We start from the raw sequence: 18,478 nt of genomic DNA on the forward strand, positions 1-18,478 counted from the left end.
CACACACATACACAGACACTCACACACACCTGCACACTCACACAAACAGACACACACAGACATACACAACTAGACACACACATACACATATACACAGAAAGACACACACAAACACACACAGACTCAAACAGACATACATGTAAGTAGATAACCAGATTTCTCTCCCTCTCTCTCTCTCTCTCTCTCTCTCTCTCTCTCTCTCTCACACACACACACACACACACACACACAGACATACACAACTAGACACACACATACACACACACACACAGATACACAACTAGACACACACACACACAAACATACACAGGTAGACACACACAGGTACACACAGAAAGACAGACAGACTCAGACACACATGCAAATGGGTAAACAGATTTGTCACACACACACACACACACACACACAGAGAGAGAGAGAGAGAGAGAGAGAGAGAGAGAGAGAGAGAGAGACATATACAGGTAGACACACACAGGTACACACAGAAAGACAGACGTGCAAATGGGTAAACAGATCTCTCTCTCTCTCTCTCTCACACACACACACACAGTTCCTTTCTACCTCTTGATGGTAATTACTTGTGACCTTCTTTGGCAGGAAAGCAGCTAAGGGCAGTTTAAGAGAGAGCCAGATGACAGCAGGCTCTGCACGTCCGTTGGGTAGAATCATGCTCTGGAAAATCGCATTACCTCAGCCCCGATCCTTATCCGTGTGTGTGTGTGTGTGTGTGTGTGTGTGTGTGTGTGTGTGTCACACTTGTTCATAGGAAGTGGGCAGTGTACAGAGAAGTATGCTCAGTGCCCAGTCCTAAGAAACCTGACGAGGCTCATCCCCAGCTGCTAGCAGATGGGGGTGCTTTGGCTTCTCCTTCATCCCATGCAATCCTGACTGATCGTAAGAACTCAACTCAAGGGCTGGAGAGATGGCTCAGTGGTTAAGAGCACTGACTGCTCCTCCAGAGGTCCAGGGTTCAAATCCCAGCAACTGCATAGTGGCTCAAAACCATCTGTAATGAGATCTGATGTCCTCTTCTGGTGCGTCTGAAAACAGCTGCAGTGTACTCATATATAATAAATAAATAAATCTTTTTTAAAAGGAACTCAACTCAGAACTCTATGCAGTGAATCATTCTCTCCCTAAGAAGGGAGTTTGCCCACAATCTTTAATTTTTCAAATTTATGAACCTGGGAAACACGTCTTTAAGAGGAAGGTGAATTTTCATTTTCAAGGCTGAATTATGTCAGCTATCCAGACAGCAGGTATCTACTAGGAGCCCTCTGCTTCCTGTAGGAATCACACCAGGCATCGCCCAGATGACAGCCTCTCAGGCTACAGCTCTCTTGGCACTCTGCAACTTGCCTGGGCCACTCGTGGTTAATAGAGGCTAAGGGGGGCAAGGCTGGGTGTCTGAGTACCTATCTGTTCAGTGTATGTGAAAAAAATTCAGTAATCTCTGTTAATGAGGACAACAACTAATCCCTATTTACAAGGACAACAATGATTTTATGCTGTTTGGAAACAAGTAGGGACCATGTAAGCCCACACTAAAGGAACTTGAACACTTACAGAAGCAGGCATTATTGATAGGGCTGGGCGTGTAGCTCAGTGATAGACACTTGCCCAGCATGATACGGTTCACTCCCCACCTCTCACATGCACACATACAGAAAGGGTTAACAGAAGGATGGACTAGTTTCCTGAAGAGAAGCATAGACAGGAGAAGGAACGTCTTTCTCCATAAAACTTCTGCAAGGACTTCTGTCCCCTTTGGTCCTTGACAGTAGGGAGTCCCTCAGTTCCTGATGAATTCATCTTAGAGTGTCACTTTCAATAAGAACAGAAGATAGAAAACTGTTAGGCAGCCTAAGACGAGATCTCAGAGAGCAGCGGACCTAGCACAGTCCTTGCTGGAGGCCAGAATACAACTCTGGCACTTGGTTCTCTCTCCTAAATGAGCCCTTCCGACTAGAACACCAGTTCACAACCTTCCCAATGCTGCTCCCCTACGATACAGTTCCTCGTGTTGTGGTGACCTCCCAACCATAAAATTATTTCATTGACACTTTATGACTGTATTTTTGGCTTCTGTTATGAATCATAATGTAAATATCTGACACACAGGATGAGACCCACAGGTTGAGAACCACTGGTCTAGAAGTTATATCTGTGCCATTGAGACTCCAGTCCAGACATGAACTTTCCCTGATGGTCAGCTTAGGGGCTGGATTTCTGAATTTCCATGATAGAAATGAATTATATCTGTTCGCCCCAATTTTAGCCCATCTCCTAAGTGACATTAGAGTCTCCCTAATTAATAGATTGGTGTTATAAGAGAGTTAAAGAACTTCCAAGCTGGACCTTCCCTAGTGGAATCTGTCTCTGGTCCTGGGTGAAGATATGACACCATGAACTGCTCCAAAGAGTAGACTATTAGACATTGTGTCCTCTATTCAGACTTAATCCAGATGGGTCTGTTGATCACATGGACACAAGACAACCCTTTAGGGAGGCTACATCACCTAAAGCCAAGTTAAAGAGATGGAGGGAGTAATTATTCCCTTAATGAGGTAATGTACTTTTCCTTCCCGGGAACCCTGCCCTTACCCATGCCTGTTCACTCATGCATACAGCTGCCACCACGCAGCTCTGGTAGCCTGACTGCTGCTAAGTCATGATGCTGCTTGCTGACATCCACAGCGGAACACGCCAGCCTGCACGAAAGGGCATGTTTCTCTTCCTCTTCTCTTCCAGCAGCTGCTGACATTCACAGTTTGCACATCCTGGTACTTGTGTCTTAAAGTCTGGCCATTGGGGGCTGGAGAGATGGCTCAGTGGTTAAGAGCACTGACTGCTCTTCCAGAGGTCCTGAGTTCAAATCCCAGCAACCACATGGTGGCTCACAACCATCTGTAATGGGATCTGATGCCCTTTTCTGGTGTGTCTGAAGACAGCTGCAGTGTACTTACATAATAAATAAATAAATCTTAAAAAAAAACATATTAAAGTCTGGCCATTGAGATTCTGTTTTAAAAGTTATTTATTAAGGAGACTAAGAACCCGAAAGGGGAACTCCAATTTCCCTCTTGTCATCTGGCGCCCAACGTAGGTCTCTCCAAGGCTTTCAGTAACACTTTCATGTGCAGCCTGGGTGGTGGTGATGTCTCTGGCTGTTCTTCATGCATGTGTCTTTACTTACCAGTCACAGTAGTAAGACCTGTCAACGACGGGGGCTGGGTACCTGGAAGAGAATGGGGGACAAAAGACGCAAAGAAGGATGCCAAGACAAGAGTCTGATCAAGGCGACAATTTTATTTTTCCCCAAGGCTGAGTTTATACCATAACATGGGTAACAGAGGGAGGGGAAAGTAAGAAACATTTACGCAGGCCAAGGACACAATATTCATGTGGTCAGAGAATCGGTTGATGTTGACAGGATGTTAGAAAAGTCACAGGTTTGTCATATCTATTAGTCAGCAGGATGTTGGTTTTTCAGAAAGGTTACGGGTCATCACATTGGGTATCTTGACGTCAGATGTATTTCTCAGCAAGAGAACTTTATTATATTATTATTCACTTTGACCACCAGATTTGTCTTAGTCTTCTGCAGCTGGCTGGGGATTTTCCATGAACCCAGTCATACTTAATTCTAACCATAATAATAACATCAACGATGGAGGGCTTCAAGGGCATCGCTCCCAACAAAGACCCACAAGGTCTGTCTCATTTCTCCCTTTGCGTCCCTCATACCTCTTAGTACAGAAACGCTTCTGTTTATAAATTTTCCAATGAGAATGGCCACAGGTATGAACAAAACAGAGTTTGGAACACCCACACTGCCCACCATGGCAGATGGAGCTAGCAGTCACACATCGCTGGCTACTCAGGAGTGTGATCCCAGGGTTTGTACTCAGTCTGAAATATTTTACGAAAGTCAGCACAGTTTGAACTGTATGAAAGCAGTGAATGTCTGTCAAAACACTACTAAAAAGAGACATGTGCTCAGGATGGAAACAAAAGTAGAGATAATGTTTCAAATTTGCAAAACAGGGCACAGTGCTAAATGTTGCAGGGAGCCTGTGGCACAATAGGAAAGAGATTTTAAGACAAAGAGTGAATAATGACTGAGGTGGAGAGAACCCTGCTGAGGTCTCTGCAAAAGTCAGCAGCAATGAATGATCTTGGCCTACACTGTGTTAGTGCTGGTAAAGGCCAAGCATTTGGAAGGGAACTTAAGATAGAGCCTGGGGATGACCCGACTGACGCAAGCCAGGTTTAGCTCTAGGGGATGAGAGCTACACAATCCAGGCCCTCAAAGCAACAGAAGAGCAAATGGTCAGACAGCATGAAGATGAGACCATCCGTGCTGGAGTGCAGGCATTCTGAGGAGAGACATTCATGAAAGAAGCCCATGCCTTTTTCTTCAGCCTTTAGACTATTGAGACAGTAATGAAAAATTTCCCAAGGAACTAGAGTTTCTTCAACAGTCTCACCCTGGGAAAGGAAGAGATTTGAAGTCTGGTGCCCACCTGGGGAAGAACTTGTCCTTCAGAAAGAGATTTCACAAAGTGCTGTCAACTTGTAGGACAGACCAGGAGCCAGGTTCCGAGACAATGCTGTATCCATTATGGGCAGGACCAAACCTTGACCAAGACTGCTTAGCTGTTACTCTTTCACACCCTACTTAAGGTATCAGGCCAAGTCCCCTGTTGGGGAGGCCATCCCTAGACCTCTTCCCAATGTGGTCGCATTGAGTAAGTCTTCCTCTTCTGCTTCTCACTATTGCTTGCCTTTTTAATTGGCATATTGAAGTGCTCAAGGCTATCTGGTTAGAGCTGTCAGGACCTAGGCTCTGGGTTCCAATAACAAGGATGCCGTAGAGAGAAGTCCGCACTGAGGAAGGCAAGCAGCGCCAGGAAGGAAGAGAAGCTCGCTCCTAGACACAAAGCTTTCTCAGGACCTCCGATGCTTTTAGCCATGGAAATGTATCTGGACATCAGTAGCTTACGTGGATCTTAGTCATTTGGGGATGATTTTTAAGGAATGGAATGTAGGGGCTGCAGATTCGGCTCAGCAGTTAAGACCACATACTGCTCTTGCAGGGGAAACAAGTCCAATAATGTGGCTTAAGAGAGAAAATACACTTGGAGTTCACAGACACACACATGATTGCATCCTTCCCACTCTGAAAGGGAGCCCAGAGTCACTTAGTATTAAGAAAACTAGCCGTCGTGAAGGACATTAACCTCCTAAATCATTTCTCAAAGGAGTTGTGAGGTGAGTTACTTTACGGTGAGCCAGTCCGTCTCCTACTTAGACACGTGCACTGTGGCTTTGCGAGCCTTTTAAAAAAACAACTTCCCTATGACGCTCCTCCCGGCTTTGTCTTAGCTTGACTCTTTAGAAAGTGTGGGGCAAACGATCACTAATGATCTGGTATTGCGTGTAGACTTTGGATTGTAGGAGCAGGAGCTCACGCAGCCCAGTGGACAAGATTTTGTGCCTGTGCGTCCTTTTTCCAGCAAGAGGCAGAGTATGCCTGGATTAGTCTGGGTTCTCTAGAGTCACAGAACTTGTGGGTAGTCTCTATACAGTAAGGGAATTTGTTGATGGCTTACAGTCTGTAGTCCAACTCCCCAACAGTCATCAGCAGCTATGAATGGAAGTCCAAGGATCTAGCAGTGGCTCAGTCCTACAAGGCAGGCAGGCAAAGAGAGGTTCTTCCTTCTTCCAATGTCCTCACGTAGTCTCCAACAGAAAGTGTGTCCCAGATTAAAAGCATATACCACCATGCCTGGATCTGGGACTTGCTTTGTCCCAGATGACCTTGGACTCCTTGCCTTAGTCTCCTGGGATTCACAGCCACTACGCCTCAAGATCTCCATGCCAAGATCCAGGTCAGAAACTTTTATCTCGAGCCTCAAGATCAGGATCACAAGTGAGCCTTCCAGTTCTGGATTGTGGTTCATTCCAGATATAGTCAAGTTGACAGCCAGGAACAGCCACTACAATGTCCTTGCCCTTAACTCCTTCCCTTGGAATCTCACTTGGAGATCATGAGAAAAAGTTGGGAACAAGATATGAGACAACCCATGCCCTTGGCTGCATACACCTGCAAGGGTGGTCAGCCGTGCTCGGGGCCAGTGAGAAACCCTGTCTGCTCTCCCAGAGCTGTCTACTGTGAGGCAAAAGCCAAACACTGCCCAGAGAAGGTAGAAAGCCTGGCTTCTAGGATGAGGCAGAAGAATATTGAGTTAAGCAAGTAATAAATCAAGTTTGGAGAAGGGGTAAAAACTATGCTCGACAGAGAGGGGAAAAACATAAACAAAACAAACAAACTTTTGGTCCCTAAGGAAGGGTCAGGAGATCCTGTTTGTCCAGGATTCTCTATTGCTCCAAAGCATGGGTCTTTGACTACTGGGGAGGAGACAGAGAGGCTTAACCATGATCCCAAGGTTCAGACAAGTGTGCCTTGGCTGGGGCTGATCCTGGACAGGAGAGTAAAGAAACCCACACACAGAGAGACAAACAGTAGAACTTTCAGGCAGCAGAACAGAGGAAGGTAGACTCCAAGACACAGCGTGAGCCTGGACATCTGAAAGCCGAGGACTGCAGATTTAGAAAACTGCTTCGTCACTGTGGGATCCAAGCACCTGGGAAGGAGGGCAGCAGCAGCATCCAGAAGCCGTTCGTCCTCTGGGTAGTCAGTTCATTCTGCGTCCCCTGACACTCATCCGCACAGTAACGGCCTGAAAAAATGAAGTATTCTCAATGACATTGACCTCTCTTTGTTCTCCTCTTTGTGGTGACCAGCAGTTACCATTTCTCTCCTATCCCGCAGGTACCATGAACCAAAACCAGGCTTACCAGTAAGGGTCTTTACCCATTGAGCCACTTCACCCTCCCACATCTAACTTAAATAATTAAGTTATAAACAAAGCCTCCCGTGAGTGCTGTTTAAAATCTTTGCCTGAAGACTTGGAGCTAAAGCCATTTACTGGCCTGGAAGGATTTTGCATTCCAAGCAAATACCCAAGCTAGACTAGAATATTAATCTCTCTTTAGTCTGGAAAGTATTTCTTTGTTGAACGAGAGCAGTTAGTGGGAACCATCACTTAATCTTTTGACTTGGTTAACCAAAGCCGTGTAGACGTAGCGTACTCATGACTCATGTCCAGGGTCTAAGAACCTTCATCTGAATGGCAAAATTACTGAACGGACCAGGAATACCTGTGTAACAAGCAAATGTAAGTACAGAATTAACAGATGAGGTTATCGCTGGCAACCAAAGTGAATCATGATGTATGAAGACGCCCTTACTGATATCAGCAGTGACATCAAGACAGCTCCTCTCAGACCGTAGGGCCCCCTTCCCTGATTCCTGTTCAAGACTGTCTCCCATGCTGTGGTAGAAAGCACTTTCTCATTTTTCCAGGGGAATTTCTTTTCTTGCACACAGAAATGGGCGATCAATGTGGGGAAAGAAAAGTGAGTACTAATGCTGTTGATGTACACATACACACACACACACACACACACACACATGCACACACACATATATCATGCATACATGTACACCCACCACACACACACCATGCACACCACACATACCATGCATATACACATCATGCATATGCACTCCATGCATACATACATACACACACCATACATGTGCACACACACACCATGCATACACACACACATGCACACACACACACATGCACACACACATACATCATGCATACATGTACACCCACCATACACACACACTATGCACACCACACATACCATGCATATACGCATGTATACGCTCCATGCATACATACATACACACACCATACATGTGCACACACACACACACACACACACACACAAATTCTCCCAAAGCTCCAGTAGGGAAATACCTCCTACACTTAGAGACAGACAAGTGACATTTTGACTTGGAAATGTCTTAAAAGTCAAAACAAGTTATTTAATTGTCTGGCACATTGACTTCTACCCAAGTTTTGAACCACTAAGAGGGGAGCTTTTGTACTGAGGCTGTAACCTGGGCACTGAATCATCGCTGTCCTGCACCCGGATAGTTCAGCCGTCTCTCCATAGCGCTTGAAATCTCCTTTGAAAGATCGAGCGCTGACTAGCAGTGGGAAAGCAAGTTTAACCTCTTCCACCCACTTCCAACAGAGAGGAATAATGAGACACGGGATACACTTTAGTTGACATTTATTAAGTCTTTGGAGGTTAAATGTTCAGAATTTTCATCTCTGACAACTGGACCTGGGTGCAGGGGAAATAAAGAGACTTTACTCGCAGAGGTTTGTGGAGCCCGGAGAAGACACAGCGACATGAGGTGGGTGGAGAGGGAATGAGTCTGGATTCAGGGCTGGAAACCAAAGGCAGCCTGCCTGCCTCAAAGGGGACAGGAGACTAAGGAGAAAAAATAATTACACTCACAGAGATGTTCAAAAATCAAGGCAGGATGGCGAAGTGAGGAGAGACTCTGGGAGGGTGAGAAATCTCCACCTGCCCATCGAAGACAAAAGTCTGCTGAGTGACGGGACAAGTGGAGTTTTCTCTCACGAAGCCGAAAAGTCAGAGAAGCAATGTGGGACCCAGAAAGCATTGTGACATTCAGAGGAAAGGCCCCACGCAGAGAAAGCAGCAAAAGGCAGAGTTAACTGACTGGCAGGGCACAGAAACAAGCAAGCTGTGGAAACAACCAGACAGACAGACAGGGCAGGTAGCCAAAAACAGATTTGCTGCAGGGATAGAATGGTGGAAGGGCCCAAACAAAGGAAAGGGAAGAAAACCTCAGGCAGTGGTGGGTAGACACTTGGCAGAGCAACCCCGCCCCTTGCATCCCGGATCCAAGCTGAACAGCTCTAGAGAGGAAGACCAAATGGTTCCCCAAATGTTCCTCTCCTGCTTGCTGTTCAGTCCCCAGTCAGCTCAGCAGTGTCTGGGATACGACGAGGGCTCGGCAGGGTTAGCGGATAACAGGGCGAGCAAGGGACACTTGAGGGAAACCTAGTGAGGATAAAAAATGCCGGGGTTGGGAATTTAGCTCAGTGGTAGAGCACTTGCCTAGCAAGCGCAAGGCCCTGGGTTCGGTCCCCAGCTCTGAAAAAAAAAAAGAAAAAAAAAAGAAAAAAAAATGCCACGCGGTGCTTGGTGTGCGTTATTAAACGGAAAGGATGCCAAGAATGAGGTGCTGCTGTAACTGAGTCAAATTGGGGTTCCCCAAGGCAGGGACAGCCCAGGACCCAAATGGGAAGCCAAGGATGGCTGAGGGGCAAGTGGCTTCGGGAGATGGCCGTGGTTTAGCATCTCGTATATCCACATCTCCCCATCGCTATTTGAGCCTCCTTTGGAGGTTATTTCTACGGTTTCCGTAAAATACAAACAGTACACCGAAATCTCGAATATGCTCAGCCTTTCAGAACTGCTGGTGTCTGAATAGGAACGAGTCTGTCGACCTAACAACTGGTAGGGAAAGACCCATGGTAGATGGACCCAGAACACGCAGATTTCCTAAGAGCCCTACGCAGAATTGTGGTTAAAGGCAGCGGAGTTGGCCGCGAAGACGGGGGCAGGATGGCTATGCATCTCCTGACTATTTATCTTCCCCATAGAGATCCCCAAAGTGGAAGGTAGCACAGGTCGGGTGGGGAAGTAAGAAGGGTTTGGTGCCGAGGGTGGACTGCTCTGCCCTGGGTACACCACTCTCAGAAGCGCAGGACTGCAGTGTAGGAGTGGAGGAAAATGTGAAGTTTCAAAGCGAAAAGCCGAACAGGCTGAAAATTCAGCAATCCTCAGACCCGTGAGAGAAATACGGTAGCGGGGCAAGCTGCCACGAAACACTGGGAACCCACTGGATGATGCGGGAACCTACAGCATGTGGGTCAGAAGCCTCGGCAGTAGCGCCTCCAGAAGCCTCGGCAGTAGCGCCTCCCAAGCCCTGGGTCACGACCACGCAGAACAGTATTTCCAGTGGTCTTAGGAACTGAGACACCGCTCAGGAGTGAAATTACAGTTATAGTAGCAATGAAAATAAGTTTATGGTTGGAGTTCCTAAGGCCACTGGAAATACCTGTTTTGTGTTGGTCCCCTAGAGGTTCTGGTGCTGAGACAGGAAAACTGGGACTTACCTGATAGAGTTTCTGTGAGGTAGATGTGGGACGCTTACGTGGGAGCTGACACTCCCAAGTGACGTAGTCACAAGTTGCCCTGATGCCTCTATGACTTTTAACTCCAGGAGCTTGATCTAGGTTTCCAGGATAGAGCGCCACAGGAGTTTCTCTCATACTCGTATGCAGAGGGAGGAAGAAGGGGACATTTTCCCCTTTTATTGAAAATAGATTCTCTTCTCACAGAACAAATTCTTGACGACAGTTTCCCCTCCCTCTGCTCCTCTCAGTTCCTCCCCACCTCCCCTCCCCTCCAGATCCACTCTCGTTCTGTCTCTCATGGAAAAGAACAGGTTTTTAAGAGATAACAACCAAACACCACCAAACATAAAACAGAAACCACCACGTGAAAACCAACAGAAGGAAAAAGGTCCAAGAGAAGGCACAAGAATAAGACACCCACTGTTTCCCATACTCATGAGCCCCACAAAAGCAGTAAGACTGGAAGTTAGACTAGAAACGCAGAGGAGATGGGCAGAACCTTGTTGGCCCTGAGCTTGCTGCTCCAGTCTCTGGAGGCAGCCATTTTTAAATCCACCAGTCTATTCTGTTCTTTGACAATGTCCACCTTGAGGAGAGACTAGCTAACTGGGGCATGCTGTTGCTTTATCCGAGCCTAGTTAGCCTGGGTGAAGGAAAACATCCAGCTGAAACTCGCTATAGCTTTCTATACCTGAGGAGGGAACACCCAGTTCTAGATCATTCTATCTGCCTTGTTTGAAAAGATCCTTAAAACAGGACCACTCACGACATGCGCAATCCCAGGGCACAGTTACACGAAGACAAAGTCCCAGTCATAGAATTACAGAAAGCTCCCCTCCCCACCAGCACCCAAAGCCAGGCCTACCTTCTACCTGTGCGTGGTACATCACGTCTAGAGGGCAAGAGAAAAGGCCCAAGGCATACTGAAAGCCAGCAGAGTGAGGCGGCAGCTGGAGCGTCAGGAGCCGCCTCAGCAGAGATGTCAGAGGGAATTTAAAGCAACCATGGCAACAGCTAGGGGCCCCGCTGCATAGAATAGGCACCGGGCAAGAAGACGTGGCAAGTATACCTGGGAATTGAGAAATCACGATCACAGCCTTAAGGGCTCACTGGAACCGGAAATGATAGCGTAGCAGGAGTGGAGACCTTTGACGGGCTTTTTAGTGTTTGTAGACACAGCTGGGGAGAGAGTCCCCATGAGCTATGAATCAACCGTACAGGCTGCAACTCGCCGGAGGGGGCGGAAGAACAACAGGAGAGAAGGAAGAGGCAGGAGAGGTATTGGAAGCAGTGATGACAGAGTCCGCGGGCAGCTGGGAGGATGTGCCGCAGAGCAAGTGGGGGTGGGCAGGAGGCGGGCAGGCAGGAATAAATAATCTTGAACATGGCTGACAAAAGAAATCAAAACTACAGAAAAACATACGGCGGCAAGCCAGGAGGCAAGGATAAAAACCCTTTACCTGTACAGGAGGAAAGATAAAAACTCACCGAGCAAGCGAGAGGAGAGTAGACTGAAGTACTTAAAGTCGTAAGCAGAGAAAACATTAACTGAAACTATCCTTGAAAATTGAAATAAATTAAAAAATTTCTCAGGCAAAGAAAACAAAGGGCATCAGTGGCCTGTGCCTGCTTTTCACAAAACATGAAAAGGAGTTGGGGGGAAGCGGGCAGATGAGGAGGGGGAGGGGGAGGGAGAGGGGGGAGAGAGAGAGAGAGAGAGAGAGAGAGAGAGAGAGAGAGAGAGAGAGAGAGAGAACCATACGACTCAGAAACACAGTCTGCAAAATGGAAGGAAAGCACTCGGTAAGGATTGGTGACTGTAAAAGAAACCCTGAGTTTCTTGTCCCTTCTGGGTCTACCAGGATGTTCAAAGTCAGAAAAGCAGATGTGTGTCTACTTACGCACTCTCATCTGCCTGTGTCTCTACACAAATGGATGTCTACATGTATGTAGAACCCCTGTGTGTATGATTCTGTATGAGTGAAATGACTGAGAGCCATGGCATGAGGGACAAGGGGGCAAGTCAACGTTCTGCATTAAACACGGAACACTAGATGTGACGTGACATAGAACCATTTCAAGGTGAACTCGGGCTAGCCATACATTATAAACTTTAGGGCAACCCCTAAAACTTTTTTTTTAAGTGTAACTGGCCTGCTAACCAAAGAAAGACGCTGCAATGATAGAATCTTAAAATACTAAAATCATAAAAGGAGACCGGATACAGTAGTCCCTGCCTTTAATCTCAGCGTTCTGGAAACTGAAGCAGTGGAATCATAAACTCTAGGACACCTGGTTTATACAGCAAGGCCCCGCCTCAAGAGACAGACAGACAGACAGACAGAAGTGCTAGACAGATGGCTCACCAGTTAAGAGTGCTTTCTGATCATGGATCCTGGTACTCACGGTAGATGATTTCACACTGTCTGCAACTCCAGTTTCAGGAGAATTCAAGACCTCTGGCTTCTACAGATTCCTGAACACACACACACAGGCACACACACACACACTCACACACACACACACACACACAGAGGCATGCACACTCACACTCACACACACACCATCTGAGGGAAAAGACAAGGCTCTGATGAAAGAAATCCAAGAGTTAGATAAACAAATGAAGACGCTTCACGCTTGTGGACTTGAAGACACCCGCTCGTCCTGGTTTGATCCAGAGTCACTGTGATTCCAAATGAAAGCCCAGCAACTCACTTGCAAAACTGATTCTGTAGTTTTGTACATGAGAAGAAACAGAGTGGCCAACACAATATCGAAGGAGAAGAACAAAGGGAAGGAGTGAAACCCCTGACTCCAAGATGTACTGTACATCTACGGTGATCAAGATAGTACGGCACTGGGGAGACAGACTAACAGGTCAATGGAACAGGATGTAGTCCAAAAATACACCCACAGAAATAGGCAGCCGAGCACAACAGAGGAGCTGAGGCAATAAAATAGAACACACGCATGTACTCTTTTCTACAGAGTCCTACGGTAGCTAAACATGATCATGTTAAAAATCAGCATTTAGCCACGGACATAAAGATAAAATACAGAACAGTCGAAGTGTGTGAAAATGGCAAAGGAGCAAAGCTAATTAACCTTGGATTTGATGGGTGAAGTTTAGGTATAACCCCAAATATAATCTGAGAGAGGGAGAGGGGGAAAGGGGACGGAGAGGGAGGGGGAGGGGGAGAGGGAGGGAGGGGAGGGGGGAGGGGGAGGCAGAGGGAGGGAGAGGGAGGGGGAGGAGAGGGAGGGAGAGAGGGAGGGAGAGGGAGGAGAGAGAGAGAGAGAGAGAGAGAGAGAGAGAGAGAGAGAGAGAGAGAGAGAGAGAGAGAGAGAGAAAGAGAGAGAGAGAGAGAGAGAGAGAGAGAGAGAGAGAGCGAGAGAGCATTCTCCTCTACCAAACACACTGGGGAAAATAGTTACAAAAGACTTATCTGGTAAAGAACCATTTTCAAAATATACAAAGAACTCTGAAAACTTAAGAATAAGAAAACAGGCAGGAGCTGGAGAGACAGCTCAGAGGTTGCGAGCACCGGCTGCTCTTTTGGATTTAGTTCCCAGCAACCGCGTGGCAGCTCGCAACCTTCTGTAACTCCAGGATCGAACGCCCTCGTCTGGCTTCCACAGGCTCTGCACACATGTGGTTCATGGACATACACACAGGCCATGAGACCAACAAGGTTAAAAGACCAATAAGAATAAAAGTAATAAAATAAAGTAAGTACTTTGAAAAAGAAAAGTACAGACCAGTAAAAATGTGCCAAGAATCTGAACACGTCTCACCAAGAAAGGATCACTGGTGGAGAATTAGCATACGGGAAGAGGTCACAAGTCATATGCCACCAAGTAAGGGGACATCCTGTGAGAATGAGGTGTACACATCCATCAGCGTGGCTCCGTCCGGAACTGTGACAATATCAGATGCTGGTGAGGGTGTGGGACAGCCACGCCTTCACCTACTGCCAGCAGGAGCGCAAAATGATACAGACACGGGGAAAGACAGCTTGATTATTTTTTTTTTTCTAAAACTAAATATTGCCTTTCTGTATAACCCAGACGTAGTGTTTCTTGGCGTTTACTCAAGTGGGTCTAAAACATATGTTCACAGAAATACCCTGGCTGACGGTGTTTAGCGAAACTTTACTAATAATTGCCACCAAGATGTCCTTTAGTGACTAGGTAAACTGAGGGACATCCAGACCAGTTATTGGATCACTATTTAGTGCTAACATGTGATGATCTATCCAGTGATGAAAAAATGGGAAGGAAACCTAAATGCCCATCGCTCCCTCAAAGAAGGGGACCCGAAAAGGCTACATCCCGTGGGAGTCCAGCCCTGTGACATCTGGAAAGACTGAACTACAGAGGCATGAGGTGTGTGTTGGAGGTGCTGTGGGGGTATGGGGGGATGGAGAGAAAGGCTGCTGTGGTAGTGAAATACGCTGTAGGATTCTGAACATGTGGCCTTGTAGTGTACATGTGACCAAACCCATAGACTACAACATCGAGATTAAGCCCTTATGTGAGCTATGGACTCAGAGTGATGGTCAGTATCACTTATCATGTAGAGCACGCCATTGCTGAAGGATACTGGCAAAAGGGACGATATGCATGTGTGGGGTAGGAGTATATGGGACCACCTTTGTGAGTGTGCTTGGCTTGTGCATGTGTGTGTGTATGTGCATATGTGTGTATATGTGTACATATGCATGTGTGTATGTGTGTGTGTGTGTGTGCGTGTGTGTGTGTGTGTGTGTGTGTGTGTGTGTGTGTGTGTATACAAGGTCTGACACTGAATCAGAAGCTCAACACTTTTGGCAAAATAGCCAGCAAGCTCCTAGGAGCCATCTGTCTCTGTCCCCTTCCACAGAGCATGTGCAGCCACACCTGGCTTTTTCCATGGGTGCTGGGGATTTGAACTCAGGTCCTAGTGCTTGTAAACACTCTCATTCACTGAATAATCTTCTCAACCTCTAAACTCTTCTTCTTCTTCTTCTTCTTCTTCTTCTTCTTCTTCTTCTTCTTCCTCCTCCTCCTCCTCCTCCTCCTCCTCCTCCTCCTCCTCCTCCTCCTCCTCCTCCTCCTCCTCCACAAAGAAATCAGGATTTTATTCAAGGCCACAATGCATTCATCAAGAATATATGTTTCCCTTTTCCCTTGAGGGCAGATATGGTCAACAAAAGTAGAGTGGCTTTCTGCACAGCAGCTATCTTCCAGTAACTCGCCAAAATGACCAACACAAAGGAAAAGAGGAGAGGCACTCGGTCTATATTCTCTAGGCCTTTTAGGAAACATGGAGTTGTTCCTTTGGCCACAGACATGCGAATCTACAAGAAGAGCGATGTTGTAGACATCAAGAGAATGGGCATTGTTCAAAAAGGAGTGCCACCCAGAGAAGCCCAGGTTGTGAGGACTAATGGAAAGGAGCTGAGCTGCTGAAGTCTGTTCCACGTGAGTACATGGCTTAATGGACAAAAAGGGAATAATTATTTGAGGAACTTGACAAAACAGTCTTTGTTCTTTGGTCTACATTCAGAAGTAGCCTTGAGATGTGTGCACTGCCAGAACACACACAATGAATCATATTCCAACATTTTTTAAAGATTTATTTATTATATATGAGTACACTGTAGCTGTCCTCAGACACACCAGAAGAGGGCATCAGATCCCATTACAGATGGTTGTGAGCCACCATGTGGTTGCTGGGATTTGAACTCAGGACCTCTGGAAGAGCAGTCAGTGCTCTTAACCGCTGAGCCATCTCTCCAGCCCATATTCCAACATTTTTGAAGGGAAAAGATTGCAGAGGTCTAGGAAATCTGGACTGCTATTATATCGTCTCCGTTTCGTTAGTAATACGGAAGAGACTCTGCCTTCTCCTCCGGGCTCTCCACATCAATCCGAGGGTTGATCCCAAAGCATGACTAATTGTGTAGTGACATCATTTATCTCGCAGAGCAGGAAGGGACATACATATCTAACCACGGCACTGGTTTGATAAACTATGACACACTCGGCTGAAGGATTGGCCTGAAGGCTTCGATAATGATGTGTAGAGTGTAATCTGAAGTTAAAGGCAGGATATAAAATCACATGCGTGGCGTGACCGCCATCACACCAAATACATCAAATCCATGCCCCAACACAGAGGCAGCAGGATATTAACAGTGGCAGTGTTTGTGTTGTTAGGATCTCGGGTGATTCGACTTCCCTATGCTTTTCTTGAATGATCTCTCTCCCTCTCTTTCTCTTCTCTCCCCTTTCTTTCTTGGCAGTTTCCTATCTCAGTACTGAACCTGTGGCCTCATACATAATGGGTTCATATGTCCCACTAAGCAGTATCTCTGGCCCCATGACTTTTAATATTTACTTTCATGGCAAAAACTCAAAATTAGGAAAAAAAATCACATCATTGCTAACTGAGAACACTGTGCTATTTTCTGCTCTAAGACTTTTGGTTCGTGGCACTGGGTATGTTTGCCCGAAAGAGCAGAGACTTTACAGTGAGACAAGAGAAGCAGAGAAAACCTAGTTCTGCATCCCGGTCAGCAGCTACCTGTGGATGATACCGTGGTTTATGTGCACAGGCTCTGACAATGTGCCGGCCATACTTCTACTCACAATGTGTCTTCGCAAAGCTGTGTGGGACGTCACTGCTACTCTATTGTATGATGGAATGGAGATACGGGTAATCTATTCCCTGGCCAGTGGGAGCATGGCCAGATCAGGGCGGTTCCCTCTGAGTGCTTTCCCACTCCTCTGCTCAGGAGGACAGTCTCATCACGCTTCCTTTCATGCAAGGATTTTGGGGTTGACCAAAGGCATAGCATCTGCTCCCAGTTTCAGCCTCAACAGATTCTGGACTGAAAGGTCCCCAGGTGACTCCAGCCTGTCTGAGATGGTCTTGAATAACCACCGAGTCCCCAAGTCACTGCAAAGAAAGCCCTGAGTAAGATGTGACCCTAAGGTTGTTGTCATCACACATAAACCCATTGCTCTAGGAGCAACAAGCTCATTTATAAATGCTCTTGGAGTGGCCACCATTGCAGGCCCTGACTAACACGAACACTGTATATGGAAGCATGAAGGTGCCTGGGTAGAAGGAGAAGGATACTTTCCTCTTGCTGACCTTATAGGAAACCTTTCTTCATGTGCTTGTTGAAACTAGTTTCACCTGGCAGTCAACTGAACACACTTGGCTGACACATGGACACTTGGAGGCACCCTGATGTGTGGTCCTGTTTTCTTTAACCAGTAACCACATTCCCATGGGGCAGCAGGAGCACTGAGAGAGAACAAGGCAAGACACCAGGAGAGAATCAGCATTGCTGGAGTCAAGTGTGTCACTGTATATAAGGTTGGACCCCTCCCTCGGCCACCTCAAGGAAGCTCAGGCAGAGGAGAAGGGAAACAGACAAATTTCATGAAATCAGCCAGGCAAGACCAGTCGGAGGGAATGAAGCCAGGATTAATGGAAACCCACTACGTACGAAACTTGAAATTCAAAACAAACATGGACAGGACTTAATAAACGAACAGACAGAAATCTCAGAATAAGGCTCAGCTGGAGGGGACTGTGCTGGGCGAATGACTGTAGCACTCTGCTTTGTCACCTCCTCTGGTCCCTTTGATGTGCATTCGCTCACTTTCTCTGGAACTGGGCCTCAAGGTCAGCAGGCAGATCAATTGCATTGAACTCCTTGCCCTTCTCAATGGCATCTGGATGCTTGCAGACCAGCAGCTACCCGAGAAGACGCCTCGGTGGGCTTTGTGGGGGTCTACATCTGTCTCTTGTGGTGGGCTAGAAAGTCCCTGACCCCCTTGAAGATGTCGTTCTCCTGCAGAGAGGAAACAGAGCCCAGGTGAAGTGTCGCCATGTAGGTTGCCTCTCTGGAAAGTTCCAGCCACCCCACCCTGTTCTCACTGCCCACTTCTGCTCTCTTGTCTCCACATTGTCCCCACACGGTCTCTACCACTCACATGCGACCCCTAAATGTGGTCTGGGATAGTTTTCCACCAGAACAGGAGAAGATCCTCCTTCAGCAGGATGTAAGCTTGAGTCTGGGATATGTCGCTGAGGAAGCTAGGAAGAGTTTGGGGTGTTTGGGGGAACTAGAAAGAGACTTGAAATACAAAGTGCTGGTGAGATTCTCAAGTCCCAAGAGGCTATTTCTACTGAGGAAAGAGAGATCTGGTGTGAGGACAGCAGACTGCCAGGAGAGTGCTAACCTTAAGTAGAAAGGCAAGTCAACTCTGCTCCTGGACCTTTTGCCTTCCTTCCTGACTCTGGTGACCTCTAT

At 46.9% G+C, this 18,478-nt stretch overlaps 1 protein-coding gene across 1 annotated transcript in view; it reads right to left on the reverse strand.

Moving 5' to 3' along the window:
- The window catches only part of Scd5 (stearoyl-CoA desaturase 5), a 44,342-nt gene extending 26,287 nt beyond the window's left edge, over positions 1–18,055 (reverse strand). Inside the window, 3 exon segments of the mRNA XM_032916785.1 lie at positions 3,197–3,238; positions 17,825–17,919; positions 17,996–18,055. Coding sequence (XP_032772676.1) covers positions 3,197–3,238; positions 17,825–17,919; positions 17,996–18,055 — 197 coding nt within the window.
- Between the last annotated feature and the right edge of the window lie 423 nt (positions 18,056–18,478).

This window comes from Rattus rattus, chromosome 11 (assembly GCF_011064425.1).
Source record: "Rattus rattus isolate New Zealand chromosome 11, Rrattus_CSIRO_v1, whole genome shotgun sequence".
Taxonomy (NCBI): domain Eukaryota; kingdom Metazoa; phylum Chordata; class Mammalia; order Rodentia; family Muridae; genus Rattus; species Rattus rattus.